This window comes from Rhipicephalus sanguineus, chromosome 4 (genome assembly GCF_013339695.2).
Source record: "Rhipicephalus sanguineus isolate Rsan-2018 chromosome 4, BIME_Rsan_1.4, whole genome shotgun sequence".
Classification (NCBI taxonomy): domain Eukaryota; kingdom Metazoa; phylum Arthropoda; class Arachnida; order Ixodida; family Ixodidae; genus Rhipicephalus; species Rhipicephalus sanguineus.
The window spans coordinates 119,093,425-119,111,934 of record NC_051179.1 but is presented as its reverse complement, the minus strand read 5'-3'; the positions used below and the strand labels follow the sequence as shown (position 1 = coordinate 119,111,934).

The 18,510-nt window shown below is 45.9% G+C and overlaps 1 protein-coding gene across 5 annotated transcripts in view; it reads right to left on the bottom strand.

The window, feature by feature from the left end:
* LOC119390621 (uncharacterized) overlaps positions 1-18,510 on the bottom strand; it is a 42,947-nt gene that overhangs the window by 14,221 nt on the left and 10,216 nt on the right. For 4 of the 5 annotated variants that reach the window (XR_007416025.1, XR_007416026.1, XM_037658226.1 and 1 more), the window contains exon 2: positions 554-679. Coding sequence is in view for 2 of the 5 variants with exons in the window: in XM_037658226.1 (XP_037514154.1) it covers positions 554-679 (126 nt within the window). In the remaining 3 variants the exon portion in view is untranslated. Of the gene's footprint in view, positions 1-553; positions 680-16,662; positions 16,829-18,510 lie in introns of those variants that run through there. The other variant, XR_005183403.2, reaches the window with a different exon arrangement.

The window sequence follows — 18,510 nt, the reverse complement described above, 5'->3', positions numbered from 1 at the left end:
AGTAGCTGGACAGCTATGTTCATTTTGCAGAGGTCCACAAAGGCATCCGAAATTTGCTCCAGCGGTGGAAGAACAACGGGTGCCGACACTTTTACAAATCGCCTGGCACATTTGGTGCACCCCTGCGGCTAGCGGAAGCAGTGAGAGCTTTGAGGCACCGGGTCATGCTCGGGCAGGTAAGCCGGGTTAGATAGATAGATAGATAGATAGATAGATAGATAGATAGATAGATAGATAGATAGATAGATAGATAGATAGATAGATAGATAGATAGATAGATAGATAGATAGATAGATAGATAGATAGATAGATAGATAGATAGATAAAAACGGGCAAAGTGGCTTTGGTTCGCTAATAAATGCTTCTCATTTAATATTGGCGTGTGCAACTGAGGGTTGTTTGTTTTACAAACGCATTAATGAGACTTGATAGCGGTACAAGCACAGAGAGTATGTAATTGCAACAACACTGCATTTTATTATCAGTTCTCCACGTGAATGACACTAAGCAGCATTAAGATAATAAAATACGCTATACGAGAGCGTCTACTTACGTCCGCTGTGCATCACTGGGCACCATACATCGGCGTCGTGTGGGAAACATTCAGCTTGCATCAGTAATAGGAAAGTCACAGCTGACTGTGTCGCAGTAATCAAACACATCAAACTAGCCATCGAACCTAGAGGAGAAGTGAACATGCTGCATTGGTTTGACGCGACATTTGCGTAAACAGACGGCGGATGTCTTAATAAGAGTACCATATCTATATATATATATATATATATATATATATATATATATATATATATATATATATATATATATATTCACCGAGGAAACCATTACCATTGACAAAAGCAAATGCATGGACTACTGCATAGTGTGTGTGTCAAGTTACCTGCGGCAGCAAAGCGTGAATAACCCAGTTGTGTTTAACATTTATTTGGCATGCTTACTATGTTTTACTGATGTAAGTAGTTATAAATTTTCCTAGACAATCGTGCTGTAGTTTACAGGGGCTGATTTAAATGAACACACTATAATGCACTAGCTCTGCTTGTGTGTTCACGTGACCGCAACCCTGTACGTCATCATGTGGTTATAGCAGATGACTGCTTTAGACCTCTACGGCTGAATGACTCATAGGTAATTCACATGTTCCAAGCCCTTCGTGCAGCTTCGAAAAATGGCGACTCAAGGCCCGTTTTATACGCATGAAGACCCAAACAGTGCCATTATATTTGTTGATTTTGATCGCTAGTACCTAAATTTAAGATTACGAAGATGACTGCCATATGTACTTATAGCGTGTGGCCAATAACAAGGCGACTAACGAAACCGGTTCCGTGCGAAAAACGCGAACTCACGTCCGCCGAAGCTCGGTCTAGCGCGTAACAACCACTTCCTTAAGCCCACACATTGAGATTTAAGTGCAGCTGAAAGACTTACAAAGAGGGTTCAACTTAAACTGAGGACGACGCAGCGAGCGATGGAAAGGAAAATGATAGGTGTAACCTTAAGAGACAGGAAGAGAGCAGGGTGGGTCAGGGAACAAACGGGGGTTAACGACATCATAGTTGAAATCAAGAAGAAGAAATGGATATGGGCCGGGCACGTAGCACGTCGGCAGGATAACCGGTGGTCATTAAGGGTAACTGACTGGATTCCAAGAGATGGCAAACGCGTGAGGGGGAGACAGAAAATTAGGTGGGTAGATGAGATTAAGAAGTTTGCAGGTATTACGTGGCAGCAGAACGCACAGGACCGGGTTGATTGGCGGAACATGGGAGAGGCCTTTGCCCTGCAGTGGGCGTAGACAGGCTGATGATGATGATGATGATGAAAGAACTTCAGTAAATTTAGCTTAGTCGGAAGCTGCAGCCTCTATTGTACCTCATAATCAGATCTTTGATTTAGCCGTAATTGTCGATAATATATTTCTAATATTGCATTATTTTCTATATGCAGAGCGGGTGTTTTTAAAGCCTTTTGGTCCCTCTAGCGCTCATTGTTCGTTTGTATTGCATATGCATAGGTTTTATATAAGGTAGTGCTTTAGTGGAAATGCCACCACGACGTTGAAGGGTTGAGTTTTATTCGTGGCATCATCTTTTTGTAATTGGGCGAATGTATAAGAATCGTCAATATGCACGAGTAAATTCGCTTGTCGCGTCTATTGCTGGTGTCTGCACAACTTCCATTTGCCACTTGCATTTCTTAAAGTTCTGCTTCTTGCTTTTTTTGTTTTTGTTTAAATTTCTGCTTTTCGGACTTTGTTTATGACTGCAGCCTAGCTGCACGACTTTTTCTTCAAACAAGTTCAGAAATGAGTGTGCACGTCGTGGGCATCGTGACACATCTGAAATAGCCCATGATGACACCTCGCGACGTATGCTGCTCATCGTTGGGCGGAAGATGCCAAGTTTAGCTCTAGGTAAATGCTAACGACTTAGCTAAAAAAAACTGCGTCTCTTCAACTGTCACGTAAGCCGAATCGCTGTAGAAAAACAAATGTAAAAAATTGACCGCGTATCTGCGTGCTTCGCTGCAAATGTCGTGTAAAGACGATAGAAGAGGCGCTGTGTGAGATATGGACGCCATCTGGCAATACGTCGGGAAACATGAGTGCTGTGTTGCGGGCTGGTAGTCCCGGCGCAGCAGCAGGCGAAGACCTTTGCAGAGAAACGTCCGCACTCAACGAGTACTCTCCACACACTCTTTTATTTACACGTCGCCTGGGTAAAACAGGAACGCCAGAGCGGCGCCCACAACCGGCAGCCTGAAGGCCGCCCACAACGCTGCTTTTTCATTTTTTAAATATTTTTTTTCACCTTTTTGGCCTTCTCAAAACTAAAGTTTTTCAACACCAACCCATGGCATTGGTACAGTGCAACACAGAACCGAAACCGAAACACAACAATGAGCTCCTGCGAAGGGCACGGAGGAAGGCAAATTTCAGCGCAGTCGCACTTTCAGCTTTGTTGAAACAGCGCTCACTAGACGACGACGAAGTAAAAGAAGGCACAGGACAGGCAGCGCCTCTCCTGTGCCTTCTTTTACTTCGTCGTCGTCTAGTGAGCGCTGTTTCAACAAAGATGAACGCATACCAACTCGCTCAAGCTTCAATTCTTATGCATTTTCAGCGCAGCTTAAGAAACTAGGGTCCTTAAAATTACGTATGTATGCATTTTCTATTAAAGGAACACGCCACCTAATACTTACCTAGTGATGTTGCACCTCAGATATGCATGATATTTACTTTTTGATCGACAACGTTCACAAGTATGAACAGCCGTACCAGTTCAAGACGGCTGGCCCTTGGGCAAGTGGTTCAACTTTGGCCGAGTGGCTGAATCGAGGGACGTGCCGACAAACAGAAAGACAGAGAGACAGAAAGACAGACCAAAATTTCTGCGTTTAAGTTCCCCAAGAAAGACTATCGTCTTTAAAAACCAAGTGAATTGCTTGGCGTGCTGGATTTCGATCCTAGGGCGCCACGCTACGAAGCCGAGTGTATTTCCATCTGGGCTGCACACCCAATTCCATTCACTTAATGCATGAGGATAATGCCAAAAACTTTTATCAGCTCGAATAATTGATAAACTGTTGCGAAGACGTATGAGTGCAGTACGTTAGGATTGCACGCCGAATTTCCTTTTCCACTTGTTGAAGTTCTTTGTAAGCGCACAGATTTCTTGTAGGAAACTATAGTTGTGGCTTTCCCATAAACGTTTTTGCCGGGCGGCATAGGGGGGGGGGGGGGGCATATTTCAGCTTTCCGGCATTCGTCCGCGTTTGGTATTGTACAGCGCAAAGCGCATCCCACGACCGCCGAAACGCGTTTTTAGGACAAATGCGCTGAAAGTTGGAACATTCCTAATGCGTACAGTCCTCCATGTTGGCATTGCATCGTGTCCTAGAGAGGGGCTTTATTCTACCACGAAATATTTCACTGTCACGCGTACTTTAACGGGATTTGGAAGTGTATTTCTCAAATATAATTTCAAGCGGTACTTCCGTTGATTTTTTACACTGTTTATAGGCTTCACGTAATACATCAAGGTACTGCTACGTAAATATGACGCTTGCAACAATTATTAGTGGGAGACAAAGCGAAATTCGATACCAGTTTATGTACCTGCTTTGCTTTGAACTTATATATTTAACTTTAAGTCGCCTTTATGGCAACGGGGCTTAGGGACCCACCATAGTTGTTCTGAGTTCTTGCTAAGAAAGATATATGCCGCTGCATGGCTTTGGTGGGCATTCACAGGACGGCGTGCATATTAGATCGAGGTGAGTACCAGTGAGGTTGGCTTCAATTCAGTATGTTTTACGGGAAGCCGCGTTGTACGATGGGTGATACAAAGGCTCATAGCACTATTAAAGAGTTGGTGACCTATCTGTAATGAAGTGAAATGAGTGGGTTTTCTTCGTCACGCAGTCTCGTTTTGACCTTTTTTGACTCGTGCAAGCACTTTTGTGGTCAGAAACGCATCGATACTTGCTTAATAGGCGCGGAGATCGGAACAAATCTGCTGAATGAGCTTCCGCGTAATAATAATTGCTGGGGTTCAACGTCCCAAAACCACGATCTCATTATGAGCGACGCCTTGGTCGAGGGCTGCCGAAATGTCGACCACCTGGGGATTCTTTAACGTGCGCCTAAATCTATGTACACGGGCCGCAAGTGTTTTCGCCGCCATCGAAAATGCGGCCGCCGTGGCCTAGAGTCAATCGCGCGACCGTCGGGTCGGCAGTCGGTCACCACAACCACTAGACCACCGTGTCCGACAACTTTCGCGTAGCGAAAAACTGACAGGATAACTTTATGCATTCGCCGATGATGAATCAAAAGCGAAAGCCACCTTCTTTTTCTTCTCAGTCGACGTATTATTGATCATCCCTCGCACCCCAACAAAAGCTTTCGGCACCGAACGTGCCTTTGCGCTCCATCGAGGATCGGAGGCATTGCAAGCTTCCTGCACCCCACCTTGTTTTGCTCTACTGCGTGATCGGCCCTCCTTTGACGAAAAAGCGATGGGATGTGATGACGCCATAATGTGACGTCTCAAACTTTAACGATATGTGACGTCATCATGAGGTCGTCACGGAATAATTTTTTGCATCAATAGTGTTGGCGCCGACGGCGCGGGACGCCGATGATGTCGGTAAATTTTGACGCTTGACAATAGAAATATGCTAGATGGCTTTCATTCTATCATGGATGACTCCGTCTTTTAATCAATCATCTAGGCTACAACCACTTGAATATAAATGCGAAACAGCAAGTAATGTAGAAGCCGCATGTTCACGTTTCTTTCCATCCTCAGTATAGAGAAAGAGAGAATAGACTTTATTGCAAAATTAAGGTACGTTCCTCAAGAGGAAGGTATATAACAGCTGCATCTTACCGGTACTTACCTACGGAGCAGAAGCCTGGAGACTTGCAAAGAGGGTTCAACTTAAATGGAGGACGACGCAGCGAGCGATGGAAAGGAAAATGATAGGTGTAACCTTAAGAGACAGGAAGAGAGCAGAGTGGGTTAGGGAACAAACGGGCGTTAAGGACTTCATAGTTGAAACCAAGAAGAAGAAATAGACATGGGCCGGGCACGTAGCACGTCGGCAGGATAACCGGTGGTCATTAAGGGTAACTGACTGGATTTCAAGAGATGGCAAAGGCGTGAGGGGGCGACAGAAAATTAGGTGGGTAGATGAGATTATGAAGTTTGTAGGTATAACGTGGCAGCAGAAAGCACAGGACCAGGTTGATTGGCGGAACATGGGAGAGGCCTTTGCCCTGCAGTGGGCGTAGACAGGCTTATGATGATGATGATGATGATGACGATGAAGGTACGTGGCTAATTCCGGGTGGAGCCCTCTTGTAGAGGCCCACTGTCCACGGCGATTCGCCGGGCCTGGTCTATGGTCACCAGTTGGATCGCCAGTGCCAGCTCGGAAAGCTGTGCCTCCCAAGACCACGTTGCGAGTGTACCGCACCAACCTAGATACTGCCTTGGCTGGCCGCTCGGTACATTGGTAAGTCATGTGTGTAAGTGTGGTTGTGAAGTCATTTGACCAAGGGCATACTCGTGTTGTGTATACCTGTGGAAAAATTGCACGTATTCCTTAGGCAGTCTCTCAGGCCGTGCTGCCGGTGGACACTTGAATTCGAGTTTGATAGCATTCGCGTTTTATTTCCTATTTCTGGCTATTGCAAACACGTCATTCGCATGCCTTAGTATGTCATACTATATTGTGTTCCACTCTGCAAGTGGAACGGAAAGAAATCACGGTTGTCCTTTTATTTCCCTTTATTGTTCATAAAAAAACTAACTCACGGAGCCCCTTAAGCATTCCCCCAAGACGACTGAAAGGGGAAAGTCAGATTCTTCTCTTTCTTCTCAGTCAATGTACTGAACATCGTCTGCCTCCCTCCGAGATATTTCTACACCTAATGTGGTTTTCCTACTGCCTCAAGGATTTGAGGCACTACAAATTTTATGCGCCTCGGCTGCTTATGCACTGCCTCCGTGATCGGCCATTTTGACCAAGCGAAGGTATAATATGACGACGTCACATTCACGATGATGTCACACAATGTTATTATCTGTGACGTCCTATGATGACGGCATCACGTAATGATGATTTCTTGCATCACTTGTGTTGACGCCGCCGACGGTCAATTTTCGCGTCTGATCAGGCATGAAAAGGCTTTCGCCTTAATACGCTGTTCGGCTGTCGTTCCATGAAATTCGAGCTGCCGCTGGTGATCGGGAAAGGTGGCTTGCATAAATTAGGCTGGATAATTGGTCTCCTGATACGTCTTCAAACTACGCTAGTATATGTAGCCGTCATTTACGAACCGAAGATTTCATAGAATATAAGAAGAGGCGACTTAAGAAGGACGCAGTAGCGTCAGTCTTTGCAGACTACCCTTCACGTTTGGAGCCCAAGGTAACAACTGAAGCAAGCACGGCAAGTATCACTAAACGTGACCATACCGCGCCCGAACAGTCAACGAATGCATGTACCAGTAGCAAAGCTGCCTCGCGATAGCCGCCATGTGCAGCTCTGACATTAGGTCCCGAAGCTGAAGAATCGGAGCCTATGCACACCACATACGCTACCGGTGAAACAACTGACAATCATCATGTACAGTGCGACAATGAATGCGTGCACAAGGCTGAGCTGGCTGCCCCATACGACAGAAGCGTCCAGGTCGACAGTCATTCGGCCTCTACTTTGCTCATTACCGAAAAGACCAAATGAATAATAAAAGAATCACAGCTGACGAGCAAGACACTGAGGGTACAACAATCCGTGGATAATTACAAAGACGAGCTCAAGCAACTGACAACTGGCCGTATTTCTCACGCCTATCACATTGGCTCAAGTTGAGATTCGGCACTACGAGTTTAGACTTGAACAACAGCGTCTGTTCACACACATTGGCCAGTGGTGCAGGAAGTGCCCGGCATATGCAGCTGTTTTACAGCGAAAGCTGTTATGAGATCATTTCACCGGCCGTTTTTGGCGCCGTAGTTGTCCGCCGCCGCCGGTGTCCGTAACCAGTATCGCTCGAAATAAGAAAAAAAAAACTAAATAAGAAAAAAATTCCAGGATGGAACGAGGTTCGAACCTGGGTCCTCTGCGTGGGAGCCCAGTATTCAACCTCTGAGCCATACCGGTGCTTGAAACTGCTTTGCTAAAAGGTCCTATACAGGCTACATGTCGGGAAGGAACCACATTAGCATATGCAATATAGCGTGGTAGAAGAGTAAAATAAGCACCAAGCGTAGCACAACGCGAATTCTGTAACCAGGCGTCACACAATGCGAATTGCGCAACGAGCAGGTTGTTGAATGCTTCCAACCCATTACAAAGGACCCTGCCATAATTCTTCATCATCAGGCACAGCATCAACAAAGTGCGCATAATGCCTTACATGGGTTTAGCAGGTACCAACGCTCTCCGTAGAATGACAAAAAATGGCAGAGTGCCTGCTGGCCTACTTCTCAAAAATTACAATTTTTATAGCGTAGTGGGTTCCTCGCAAGTGCACTTGGATTGGTTGCCAAGGAAGCCCATAAGCGCATGATACACTTCCTCTGGGTCTCAGTAAAATTACAATGATTTATAGCGTAGTGGGTTCCTCGCAAGGGCACTTGTATTGGTTGCCAAGGAAGCCCATAAGCGTATGATCCATTTCCTCGGGGTCTCAGTAAAGTTCTTCGCTCCCCCCCTCCCCCCGTCTCTTTCCCACGTCAACGTATGTTATACAGCATGACGGGAGAGGGAAATAGCGACCGGGCGTTACCCAATGCAAATTACATAACTGGTGGGCCGTTTAAAGATTCCAACCCATTACAAAGGGCTGAGCCATAATTCTTCATCGTCATCAGTCGTCGCGTGAACAAAGTGCACATAATGCCTTACAGACGTGTAGCTGGTGCCTCGCTTCTCCGCAGAATGACGAATAATGGCTTAGTAGGTGCTTCCAAACTTCACAAAAATTGTGATTTATGGCGTAGTGGGTACCTTTCTAGTGTACTTGTATTGTAGCCCCAAGAGAGCTTAACGGGCTCTAGAAACGCCGCTCTTCCAGCTTTCGCTGTGACTATGCTGCGGTTTTAGCGCAGGCCTGGCGTTTTTTTGTTTGTCTTTCGTACTATCCCGAGATAACTGCTTCAAACTCTGAACTGACTAAATAACACGGCATAGTTTCTCATTTTCTGGCACCTTGCTCTCTTGGCAGCAGCAAATGTAATTCTCAAAAGCTTTACGAAGGGACGGGTGATCACATATATCCCTGGAAGCAGTCTAGTGACATTTCGTGCTATTTAGCGCATGAACACCAGGCTTGCGTATAGTGTGCTAAACCAGCAGACGGTAGCACACTTTAAAGAACGCGAACTGAACCATAGAGTAGCTTCGATTGCAGTCACAGCATTCGTTTCCGCGAGCGACGACGCGACAGCGGGTCTACTCCGGTGGCGGCGCCTGGCGGCTAAAAGCCACGCTTACGCCGACGGCCAGTTCCAATCCGCCTTTTTCACGACGCCCCGGCGCATGCCCTATCCCCTAGCGGAAAAGTCGCTAAACGTCTCCTCATATCGGAGGCTTTGCTTCTGGCAATACCGGTTCACCCAGCACCTACCAAACCCCTACCAAAACAGCAGAAGCAAGCACAGGAAAATGAAAGAGGCAGATTGCGCTCGTCTCCTTCGCCCAGGCACCGAAAGATAAAGGAGGCGCTGGACGCACATATCGTGTTTGCCGTTCGGCGCCGTTGTGGCACCGTGGCTCGTTCACGGAGCCAGGGTGACACGGCGCCGCCGCCTCCTCTCTGAGTCTCCTGGGTCTTTTTGGAATGCGTTGCGTAGGTTGCGCGGATTGCGTGTCTTGTAGCTTTGTGTACGAGCGAACATGCGCATCTTTGGTGGCGGTGACGCCAGGCTCCGTGCTCGAAGTGACGCTTGGAGGGCTGAACATTCTTGGAGCTGCGGACACGGACAACGTGCGCCTGGTAACGGTGAATGCACTGCTTTAGTAGGGACTAATTATACAGCTTTAGCTGGGCGTCTGCAGCAGGTCTGCGGAAGTAGGCTGCCAGCCATTTCCAACAGCAGCCTGCGTCCCCGGGGCTGTTGTAGATATCCGACTAAAACTGCCACTTAACGAGTTTACACTGTTATACGCATTGTTGCACAAGCTCCCATAAAATAAGCGATGTAAACAATTCTCAAGGGTCATTGTTGGCTAATCGCACATTCTGTCTGCACTACTGAAGGTGCAAGATGTCGTTGTGAGAGGTGCTCTAGTCTACTTTAAAGTAACATTGCCATCAACATTGAGTGTGCAGCGTGTTTCCGCGCGTGGGAACGTGAAAAAAACACGGTTGATCCCTCCGTCATAGGAATCGAAATAACACGAAAGTAAAGCGTGCCATTACAGAAGTAACTGAATGCTTACTGTACATTGATATAAGAAAGTTTGCACAATGTATATTGATGTCTGGCAGCTAATGGCGCCATTTAACGTGTGTGCACCCACTTTGGTGATTGGTGGCACATCTCCATCCCAATGACTAATTTCCCTGCTAAACGATTAAACAAACCCTTGTGGTACCTGTAGTAGTTAGCGGTTAAAGCGTAATCAGAGAACTGTGATAGCCAGAAGAGCGTCGCATATTGGATGCAGAAATTGGTCGCCACCCCGCGGCATGTTAAAATGTGATTGAACACCGAGGCCGGACTAGAGGGAAACGCAAAGCGCGTCGTGCCGCCCCGGTAGCCCGGCCGTGATTTTTCTCGAGCGCGTGAGCATGAAACGCTGTGTTACAGCCAGGTGAGGCAGGCGCGCGTCGCATATTTATTTTAGGGGCGAAGCTCCTTAAGGCGGCACCCGTTCGTCCCTCGTAGTCGTAGTTGTAGTAGTCGTAGTGCGTAACCAGTCTTACGCTTTGTCCTCCAAGGTGGTGCCGGTGGGAGATTTTTCCTGTGCGTTGTTGAACAATAAAAAATTCGCAGCGTGCGCGTTAGCTAAAAGCCGAATTCTTCTGTCTCTCATTCCCCATTAGCAGCCATTGGCATGTTCCAGTAGGAAACGTTAGTAGAAGTAGAAGTGTAAGTGTTAGCTAAAAGCCGACTTCTTGTGTCTCTCATTCCCATTAGCAGCCACTGTTTACCTCCAAGGTAGTGCCTGGTGAGATTTCTCCTGTGCGTGATTAAACAATAAAAATTTTGTTCAAAACGCCGTTGATTGATGAAATAAACCAACGAAAGACGCCAGATGTTTTGTAAAAGCAAAACGAAAGAACGCCAGATGTTTCTAAAGCAAAACGAAAAGACGCCAGCTGCTTAACGAAAGACGCCAGATGTTTTCTAAAGCAATGGTTTTCTAAACAATGAAAATTCACAGCGTACATGTAAAATTAAAGTGAGCTGCAAGTCGTCATAACTCATCGAACCTTTAGTATAAACGCGCCCGATCTCACGTCGGCGATGATGTACTGGGCAGAATTCACGGAAGATTCACGGTTTACCGATGAACCTCCGCAGCTTCGCCCACTCATCATCATTCACTCCGTGGATATGCTGTGATTTTTTTTTGCTTTGTATTAGCGTGATGCTGAGCGAGGCCGAAGCTTTTACGACGCTTGGGCAAAGGTCGCCACCTCGTGGTGTGTTAAGGCATTGACAAAACTGAACTTCTATTGAAAACGCGACGAATGGGGCGGACGCGTAACGCGTTGCAGGTGCCAGCCGCGGAGGCCACAGCAATGACGAATTACTTTACCTTACCTCTCCCAGAGGTCAACACCACCTAGCCGACCGGGAGAGTGGGATATATAAAAGGCGCGTTCGTAAAGCCTCCAGAGTCTGTGACCGTGGCGCAGTGGATAGCGTGCCCGGCATCGGCTGTTGCGGACCGAGCGGTCGTGGGTTCGATGCGCGTTGACGGTAACTTTTTTATTGCGATAACAATTATATGGACAGTCTCGGCTGAATTTTGCCGTCGCCGTCATGCACCGTATATGTATAAGTATGTATATACATAAAAAAGCCGCAAAGAAAAATAATTCAGAAAAATGCTTCCGGAGCGCGGAATCGAACCAGGGACCTCTTGCTCCGCAGCGAGCGGCGCTAACCGCAACGCCACAAAACGCAGATCCTCCACGTAGCTAACGGCGAGCGTTATATACACACCCTTTACCGCTGGACGGACTCGGAGGCGGCCGGCGCTTATAAGCGTTTCTTCATTACCAGCAAGATGGCGCTAGGAGCACGACGGGCGCATTTAAAAGTCGTCGGCGAGCTCGCTCGCTTCTTCTTATTGCACAGGGAGAACCTTGCCCTTCCGCTGTCTGCTCGCGCGGTTTTCTGGTGGTGAGAGGAAGAGGGTTGTTTCAAGCTTTCACTGTGGTGTCCGCGCTCATGTTACGGAGCGTACGAAAGTCACTCGAGTTGAAGGGACGCCGCTAAACGAACAAACAGACGATGAGCGCGAACTATCAAGTGTCACAGCTCGACACTTGAAGCACGCTAGTTTGCTTCGCTGCTTCGGCCACGTTTGCAACAGGAGCGCTGTTCAAACTGAGAGTATCCATTGGCGAGTCTCACTTCGTATAGCATTAGTTTCTTGCTATCGCATTCATTGCTTCGCCCTTGCGGCGAAACTGTGACTTTTTCTTTGCCATCTGATTGTGTATATTTTTTCAACGTCATTTCCGTGACGGAAATACGTCACTGAAGTCTTCGTGGACCCCGGCATAAAACACTTTCGCGTTAAAAGTCTGTGTACAGAACACTCAAGCGCACTATACATAATAGCTTTTGTTTGCCCAAAGACGCTAGTTTGAGGTACAGATATAGTACGACGCTTCCAGCACGTACGCGGTAGTCACTTAAATTGGACACGCCTCGCCGGTAAGGTGAAAGCTGAACCATAACCATGTGGTAGCTTTCGACGACGCGCGTTGTTGCTGCCTCCACCATGCACTCCCCCCCCCCCCCATTTCTATTTGCTGTTTTCGTGGTTTCCCTACATTTGCGATGATGTTTGACGTTATAAAAGAATCTAGAGAGTGTACGTGAACGTGGGAGCTATGTGCGGCAATTGTAACATATGACATGTCTGATCATGATGTAGACGGCGTCCGCGCGCGCTGGGTGTCGTTCGGGCGCTCGTACTCGCATGTGTTTATCTTGTTATTTAAGGATGGGTTGCGTTTGTAAAACACGCGTTCAGTAACCACTCACAATGTGCCCCTGACTGCCGGAGCATGCGCATGTGTGTCGAAATATGCCGGCGCAAAGCTGGGCTTATTCTGGGAGCGAATTATGAAACGATTTCTCAGAAAAGAAGTGCTTTCCTTTGTGCATGGCCAGCGCCTATCGCAAAACGAGCTTCCCACCTTGTTTTACGCGAATATTTATTTTTGCTGCAAAGTTATTTAAAACAAAACACTCGTGTCAGATGCGTGTACAGTAACGGTGTGTTGACAAAGGGTGGTTTTAAATACACGTAACCAGTGTATGTGTGCTAGTTATTCCCAGAATCCCGGATTACTTCTCCCGCCTCTTCACTCCAGTCGACAGCCACACTCGGGGAAATGAAGGTGCCGCTCTGGTCTGGCGCCTCACCGCTCGTGATGGGAAAATCAACAGCGGCGTTCGCCCTGTCAACGAGGCAGTCGATCCTACATTTCCTTTGGTTGGACAAGACGACGTAGGAAAAGAGATGAGTCGCACCCCCGTAAAGGAGCCTAACCCAATTTCAAGTTTAAATTTTTTTTCACGTGCACAAAAGACGGGGACGCAGACAGAAGGTACAAACTCGCGCTTAATCACAACTGATTTATTTTTTTAAAGGGACTAAACATATAAGCACAAATAATAATCACAAAGCATGCGCGGAGCAAGTCATGAGGCATATGAGCAAAATACAACAATTTCACCACAATTAAAAAAAGATATTTCTTTATCAGTTAGCGTGTGATGATTATTTGGGCGGATATGTTTAGTCCCTTTCAAAAAAACGCCAGGCCTGTGCTGAAACCACAGCACAGTCACAGTGAAAGCTGGAAGAGCGGCGTTTCAAGAGCCCGTTGTAAGCTCTCTTGAGGCTACTAATACAAGTACACTAGCAAGGTACCCACTACGCCATAGATCACAATTTTTGTGAAGTTGGGAAGCACCAACTAAGCCCTTATTCGTCATTCTGCGAAAAAGCGAGGCACCAGCTACACGTCTGTAAGGCACTATGTGCACTTTGTTGACGCGACGACTGATGACGATGAATAATTATGGCTGAGGCTTTTGTAATGGGTTTGAAACTTTAAACGGCCCACCAGTTATGTAATTTGCATTGGCTAACGCCCGGTCGCTAATTCTTTCTCCTGCCATGCTGTATAACATACGTTGACGTGGGAGAGAGAGAGGGGGCGAAGAACTTTACTGAGACGCAGAGGAAATGGATCATGCTCTTATGGGCTTCTTTGGCAACCAATACAAGCGCACTTGCGAGGAACCAACTACGCTATAAATCATTGTAATTTTTGAGAAGAAGAGAAGCAGACACTATGCCATTTTTCGTGATTGTACGGAGAACCATGGTACCTGCTAAACGCATGTAAGTCATTATGCGCTCTTTGTTGATGCTCTGCCTGATGACGATGAAGAATTATGGCGGAGCCATTTGTAATGGGTTGGAAGCATTCAAGAACCCACTCGTTGCGCAATTCGCATTGTGTGACGCCTGGATACAGAATTCGCGTTGTGCGACGCTTGGCGCTTATTTTACTCTTCTACCACGCTACATTGCATATGATAACGTGGTTTCTTCCCGATATGAAGCCTGTATAGGACCTTTTTGCAAAGCAGTTTCAAGCACCGGCATGGCTCGTGCTGTTTGTATTTTGTGTGTTGAATATATATGTTTTTGACATGAAATTGAAAACTATTCGTAATAAAGAAAAAAACCGGCATGGCTCAGAGGTTGAATACTGGGTTCTCACGCAGAGGGCACAGGTTCGAACCTTGTTCCATCGCGGAATTTTTTTAGTGTTTCGTTTTTTTTTCTTATTTCGAGCGATAGTGGTTACGGACACCAGCGGCGGCGGCGGCGGCATACAGCTACGGCGCCAAAAACGGCCGCTGAAATGATCTCATAACAGCTTTCGCTGTAAAACAAATCAGTTGTGAGTAAGCGCTCGTTTGTACCTTTCTTCTATGTCGCCGTATTTTGTGCGCGCTATAAGATGTTTTAAACGTGAATTCACACCAACTCACCCAGCTGTCAGTTTTACTGTAAACCAATTTCGTTTGTTGTTTAAAAGAGGCCCATATCATCTTGCTCTGCAAGTTCTTCGCCAAGTGACATGTTACAAAAGCTACTATTTGCAAGTTGTGTTTTACAAGAGAATGGCAAAAAAACTAAGTTCCTTAACATGCCTGTTTGCATTTGCTGTTTTGTTGTGAGCCTTCATTATATCTGGGTAAATCACATATTTTGTAGGATTTCCAAATCCTTACGACAGTTCTGTTTTCTCATCATAATGACATGTTCTGCTTTTCAGACACCTTTTTTCATGGCTGCTCACGCTGAACAGAAGCGACAACATACAGGAAGTCACAAGTCTGATGCCTCCAGCCATCACCACTTTTTGATTTATTCATGATCTTAAGGAATAAATATGGAAACATGATGCCGATTTCTGCAGCTTTTTTTTTTTGCACCATAGGACACTATGCACATCACAGTCACACATTTTAGAGAGCATCTCTTATGACTCAGGCTCCTCATATCCCGAAAACATAGAAAGGTTTATTCATGGCAACGAGTAAATTTACTTTGCGTATTAGTTCTTTCATTATTTTTACGTGGGAGTTTAAATGCACCTTTGCTGCAAATTTCTGTGGGCTTTGTTGCTAAGAAACTATATTTGACGTCGTTGCTTAACATGTACTTCGCGCATTTATTGCTTTTACAAAATACACATTACTAACCCTAAATTTGAATACCTCTACGGGTCGCACAAGATGGTGTTGTACTGAGCCGATGGACAAGAGTTGAGAAGATGAGTCGGCTGGTGATTTAAGAACCCCCATCTTTCCCTACGTCTGTGGAAGCCGAAGTGCAAGAAGATAAACATATTCGGACGCCATGGTATTGCCGCTAATAAAAACGACACTATCCATCAATTTCAAAGGAATACAATTGTTTGTAGTAAGCGCTCCGTAAAGAGCACTTTCAATATAACCGAAATACAAGCCATTCATCAAATTACCTGGAACCTCACTTTACTACCTAAGGATTCACTTGACGAATGAGTCTCATAATACTAAAACATAAACGTGAGGAAGCGCTCAAATGATCATTTTCTATAACCACAGCGAGAAGGTCCTCAATGGATCAAGCGAGGAGTAAATTTCAATAAAAAATCAAGTAGGTACACAAACGGCTATAAATTTTATTGAGGGCGGTCCTATATTATGCGATGTATTTCATGAAATATCCAAAGTATATTCACTTTCTGACCTCCCCTTCACCCATTGCGCTCCTGAAGTACTTGCCACGGCAAGTGTAGTCTGTTCAATTTCCCTGCACCTATATCCATCCTCTTGGTCGCCTCAGTGGTACAGCGCTTCCGACGCTCGGCTGCTCACTTGAAAGTGGCAAAATCGGTCCCGACAGAAGCAGTGGCATTTCGATGGAGGCGAGATGATAGATGCCCGTGTACTGTGCGATGCCAGTGCATGTCAAAGGACGCGACGTGGTCGAAATTTCCGAAGCCCTCCGCTACGGCCTGCATCATAGTCGTATCAGGGTCTTGGCACGTTAAACCCCAGATATTATTATATTATTACTATATTATCCCAGAGCGTTCGCAATTCAATATATTCCGACATTAAACATTCTTTTCAGGAACTCTCTATACCAAACCATAACATCTAAGGGCGATTAAGGAGCCTGAATATTTAGCCATCTCTGAGTGTAGAGATCAGTATTACGAATAGCTCATTACCGTTCTGTTGACTGATATAAATTTTTTGAGTGATTTACTTTGTTTCATTGTCTTATAACTTCCTTCAGTATGGTGCTTTAAATAGATGCAACAAAGGTGAACATTTTGAATGATAACATGCAGCTTACCGTAACGCAACCAAAAATTTTCCGCGGCTGCAAAAGTGAACACTGCGTGTGCGTGCGTAAAGTCGGTATCCAAGGTTATCTAGATATTACCAGGGCTTCAGAAATTGGATACGTTTTGGTTAAAGAATCTTGCACATCGTGCACGTGCGACCAGTATCCAAAGAACTTCTCCGTTGTATAAAACTCTGCGCTGCTTGATTGGTTAGGCAAAGGCCGGCAAAGTTAAAAAAGTTCAGCGAATACACAAAGCCGTCATTCAAACATTTAAAACATGAAGTTATTGAAAAAAAGTGCATGTTTTCCTCAGAAAGAAAGCGTGGCAGTTTAAAGAGAAGGTCATCGTGGTCTAAAATGTTCCCTATTGCAGGATTTGTTTTTTTTTCGTCTTGCGCAGAGTACTCGTTTCTCGACTGCCATGACTTCAGTTTGAGAAGTGCGCCATTGTGTTGCGACATGAAGTAACAGTTATTCATTTTCTTTCGCCATTGTTAAAAATCATGTGCCTATCTAGCCCAGCCTTTCGTGTACAAAAATGTGCTTACGCAATATGCTGTGGGTCAAAGGCAAGTTCTGAAACAACAATGTGGTTTCAGTCAATACTAGATAGATACCGCGGTAAAAGTGCTAAGTAACAGCGCAGTTTATAAAGGATCTAGTTTTTCCAAACGTCGATGTGTTTCATTTACCAATATCCCGATCGGAATTCCACACAAAACAGCGGCAAACCAAACGACATGTTAAAAAATAAATAGCACTATGATTGAATAGTAGAGCTCAAACGAATAAAGTACACCAATGTTTACATTATGGTGCAAATATGGTTACATTATGGTGTACATTTCGACCACGTGGCTATCATTAACGGCCAATGTCATTGCACAGTACACGGGCCTTTAACATTTTCACCTCCATCGAAAAGTGACGGCCGCGATCGAACCCGCGAGTTTCGTGTCAGCTGCTCAGCACCATAACATCTGCACCACCAAGGCCGACATGATACAGAAATATCATATGGTTCATATCGGTATTTCTCAGAAGGGTTGTAGGCATTTGCTCACAGAGGGTGATAGTCCTCGGTATTAAATGCGAAGCATCTCTTAGCAAAGCCAATATACGTCGATCGTTTCCATCTATCTATCTTGTCGTCTATACGTCCCGGCGCTGTCGTGATCGTCTACTTATCTCGGTGTATACCATAATTGCCATTGGAGGACGTGAGTGTATCAAGAATACGATTCGCAGATCACGTCATGAGCAAGGTGCCTTCCATGTCAAGTAGGTCATGAAATCTTTTCTACCAATCACGTGGGGCACATTAGAGCACTGTACGGGCCATAATCCGCAGCCCTGGCCTGGCGCTCACTGATCGTTACCCGCTCAAACTCGGCTCGGTGGCTCAAAACGGGAGCCGGGCCCAGCCCGACTCCGAGAAAATGTTACCGGCCCGACCGCAGATCGCGCCCGACAGGGGCACGGGCAAGTAATCTAGGTGGTGTTGCACGAACATGGAACCGACCACATGGCGTTCATGCATCAAATATCTGCGTTTTGTTCCCCACATGTATCGCTAACGAGCATACGTTAACCTACAATAATGCCTTGTGCAAAAGCGTCTCACTGCGGAAACATTTGAGCGGGCATAATGGGTACGACGCACGTTTGTTCGGCAGCAGCATACCGTACCTGTTTTTTTTTTTGTTTGCAAATACAATGAATATCATGAAGATCGTTTGGTAGCAGATATTATAGCAAGGAGAGTGATTTGCAGCATGACATCAGTTTCAATAGGGAGCCCAATAAAATCACAGTGTCACCGCAAGGGCGAAGCAATGAATTCGATAGCAACAA